The sequence below is a fragment of the Silene latifolia genome, chromosome X, assembly GCF_048544455.1.
Source record: "Silene latifolia isolate original U9 population chromosome X, ASM4854445v1, whole genome shotgun sequence".
NCBI lineage: Eukaryota > Viridiplantae > Streptophyta > Magnoliopsida > Caryophyllales > Caryophyllaceae > Silene > Silene latifolia.
The window spans coordinates 341,096,893-341,100,710 of record NC_133537.1 but is presented as its reverse complement, the minus strand read 5'-3'; the positions used below and the strand labels follow the sequence as shown (position 1 = coordinate 341,100,710).

At 35.5% G+C, this 3,818-nt stretch overlaps 1 protein-coding gene across 1 annotated transcript; it reads right to left on the bottom strand.

Annotated features, from left to right (window-relative positions):
- Positions 1-290: 290 nt before the first annotated feature.
- Positions 291-3,248, bottom strand: LOC141619470 (ETHYLENE INSENSITIVE 3-like 1 protein). The gene is made up of 2 exons (XM_074436487.1): positions 3,145-3,248; positions 291-2,158 (listed from the first exon to the last, which is right to left on the bottom strand). The coding sequence occupies exon 2, from the start codon at positions 2,120-2,122 to the stop codon at positions 452-454; it is 1,671 nt and encodes a 556-aa protein (XP_074292588.1). The 5' UTR covers positions 2,123-2,158; positions 3,145-3,248; the 3' UTR covers positions 291-451.
- Positions 3,249-3,818: the final 570 nt, after the last annotated feature.

Genomic DNA, 3,818 nt, shown 5'->3' with positions numbered 1-3,818 from the left:
AATAATAAATTTTACTTACAATTAAGTATCAAATTGAGTTAAATATCAGATTTTATAATTGTTACTTCGTATTTTCTGTAATATTCCTATCTAAAAACCGCGCATTCGCGCGGGATCTATACTAGTGTATATGAAAAGGCGATAGCGAGATTTAATACCACTTCTTGGATAATTGAGGCCAAACTAACAAAGTTACTTGGAGTAAAAAGTAGAGCACATGCATCATACAAGGAAGAAGCTTCAAAAATCAAAACAGTTTGTCTAATAAAACACCATGAATATTTCTCTTAATAATTGTATACTGTATTCAACAATTTCATACTTATTCAAGCATCACAAGAGTACAACAACATTAATACTACACTTATAAAGACGAAAACAAAGCCTAATAACCCATCTCGAAAACTCTGTAGGAACTTCCGATATCTTTGAATACAACTTATAAAGGTCACTACCGGTACCAAGCCGTTGCACCACCTTGCAAATCATCCATGAAATCAATATACGGGATTTCAAAAGGAGAAGCAGTCGAAGAATTTAGACAATTCTCCTGGAAATTATACTCGAAAGCCTTGGACCCGTCTGCCAATTTATAAACCTGATTATTCTCCTGAATTCCTGTCTGACCGAACACATTTTGCTCGAAAACTCCTCCTGGAATTTGAATTTGATCATTATTATTAAATCCCAATTGATCCACTGGTGCTTGGATATTATTGTAGTCATACATTGACATTAGCTCACCAAGTCTCTTCTGCCCTTCATCAGAAATCCCGATTCCATGTACGCCTCCTGATTCAACATAAGAATGTTGAAAATTAATCTGTTTAACTTGATTATTAGCCTGGTCATTATTGAAAATTCCAAACTGTAGGCTGTTGTTTCGGTACAGACACGTAATTTGATGATTATCCCGGGATATCCTGTCATGGAACGCAAACCCGGGTTGTTGATGAGGACATCCAGAAAACCCACATGTATAAATTTGGATACGGTCATCTATTCCAGCAATCATTTTCTCGGCCTTCCGCTTTCCATTAAAATCATCATCAAAAACCATCTCTCCCTTAATTTGATTCGGCATTTGAAGAATCACAGACTGATTTTGTTCCTGCAGTTCGACATTGGGTTTTTCGACAGTACCTTCAACATCATACTCGCCATGGTCACTAATCACATAAGAACACTCATCTGAAACTCCAATCAAAAGCGGGAAAAGATGAGGGTAAAGTTCACGAGCAAGGCTTTCCTCGTAACTAATGATAGCAAGCCAAGTCACACTCTCCTTCGCTGTCATCTTATCTTGCAAACATTTCGACTGTCTGACTAACTTCCGAATCTTAGGAATGTCAGGAGATAAATGCTTGATCACCGCGGTCAAAACACTGACTTTCCACGCCTTTTTCAAATCGTGAGGCTTTTTATACGGTGGTGGGCCATGATTCTTTGCCAAACCCAACTCTGACCACCATTCCTCGTTCCCTCTAGGCCACCACGGAGGAGGAATACCCTTCTCCAACGGGAACCGTCTCTGAGGCGGGTCACAATGCTGCATCAGAGCAGATAACAAAGAACCAAGAGTGGTATCCTGAAGTTCTTGAAGCGAGACAGGAGTACACCGAACTGAATCACCACTATTATTATTCGTATAAATTAAATGATCAGACTCGTACTTAGCAACAGCAGCAGGACCATTCCTGTCAAACCGAACCTTCTCCTTCCACCACTCTCGAAGATTATCCGATGCACCAGTGACAGGCTTCCCATTTTCCGGAATAATCCCATAAACAAAACCCTGAGCCTTACAAACCTCCATCATCTTAAGCATGTACTTCAAAATCCCGTCTTGAGCCCTCGACATCTTCTTCCTCCGTGCTTGTTCCTGAGTCGGACGTAGCTTCACCCCATCCAGTCCTTCCCTAGCCTTATTTTGCTCCTTAAGCCTCTTAAGACGCAGCCTGTCCCGCCACATTCGCCTCTCTAATTCTTCTATATCCATATCATCGTCACTCAACTCGTCCCCTATACGAAATTGGACCCCTCCGTTCGCTCCCTCGGGAATTCCACCAAAGTAATGCATCTCCTCCCCATACAAACCCGGTTCCTCAGCAATCATCACCATTAAAGATACCCTCCTTACACAAATGTCAAGTCAAACCTAAAAAATAATATAAACAAACAATTAGTTCAATCAAATGGTCCCCTATTCTCAAAATCAACCAAAAAGAGTAAAATCAATAAAATAAAGTTGTTAATTAGAATACCCTTTTTTCTCCTTTTATGTCATCAAATAAATACAAAACACCATTTAAAAATATGAAATTTGTATTTTTTACACTTTTATTCACTTGTGAGGGTATTTTAATAAAACGTAAGGAATCTGTTGAGTCGGGATCGAGGCTAGTAGTCTAGTACCAATTTAACAAAAACATCAATTACAAGTTTACAACATAAAAGTTACACTATCTCAATTTCTTAGAAGAATTTTATGAAAAAATTGTGAAATTTGTGATCATGCTATAAAATTCAATGAAAATATCCACAAAACATCATCAATTGACTCGAATCAAATAAAATTAACATCAAATTAGTACTCCTTCCGTCTCATTTATTTGTTTACTTTGTTTTATTCATTGTGAGTGTTGTTTTAATCAAGGTAAACAAATAATTGAGACGGATGGAGGGAGTAATATTTTTCAATCCACAAGGACCATGATCATAAATTTACAATTTTGAAGAACAGGGAAAACACGCAAAATGAAAAGGGTAAATTGGCGAAAATTATCTTTTATGTACACAAAAATCAAAAGTACTACGAAATAATTTAAAGTATGCAACTTTTTAAAACTTCAAGCATTGCAAAATTGCAAATTGTAATCCATCAATTTCAACTAGTTTATCACTCGTACATTTCTATTCATTAGCGAGAATTATTTTAATCAAATGTAAACAACTAATTGAACGAGACGAGACGACGTAAACCCAAATCATATTTCCATAAAAAAACACTCAATCAAAAAAAACGTTCAACATCAACAACACAAAAAAAAAAAAAAAAATCACCCAACAAAATTACTCAAAAGTCAAAATCAAATATATAAAATGAGATATAAAGCAACAAAAAGTGAGTGAAAATAACGTTACCTTAGTAAATTTACACTTGTGTTAAACTTTGGTCCCCTTTACCAAAAATGGAAAGTATAGAGAGAAAAAAGAGAGGGAGAAAATAGAGAGAGAAAGGGAAGTCCAAAGATTACATGAAAAGGTGTGAAAGTATTTATGGTGGTGGGAAATAAAATGTGACAAAATAATGTGTTGGTAAAAAAATTGTCGGTTTTTTGGGCTTTTTAATTGGTGTTTACTTCCCACGTTTGAGGGTTGTATGTGTTAAGATGACAACTAATCAACATTACAACATCTTCTATTTATATTTTGTATGCATGTATTAAAAATAAATATAAATAGATAAATAAATCAATGTAAATTGGTTTATTGGGAAGAAAATAATTGGTCTTTGTTTTGTTCTATTTATGTGTATTTTCGAATTGAATATGTTGATACACTTTCCTTTTTGGTAAGTCGATCGGTATTTGTCCGTTGTAATTTGTTTCCGTAAATTCGGTTTAGTTTGCTTTTGTCGATAGTCGGGATTGTCGTGTTTGATGAAAGGTTGTAGGGTACGTAACTTCGGAGTATATAACTAATTAGAAAAGGAAAAAACGACAATTACGTGAAGATTTTATAAATCAGTTTCATTTAGTTTCGTGACGACTACGTTATGTAAAATAGATAAAACAGAGTTTGGGATCTTATTTGTG

Excerpts from the sequence above, each read along its gene's own strand:
- LOC141619470 (XM_074436487.1), bottom strand. The coding sequence starts at position 2,122 with ATGGTGATGATTGCTGAGGAACCGGGTTTGTATGGGGAGGAGATGCAT.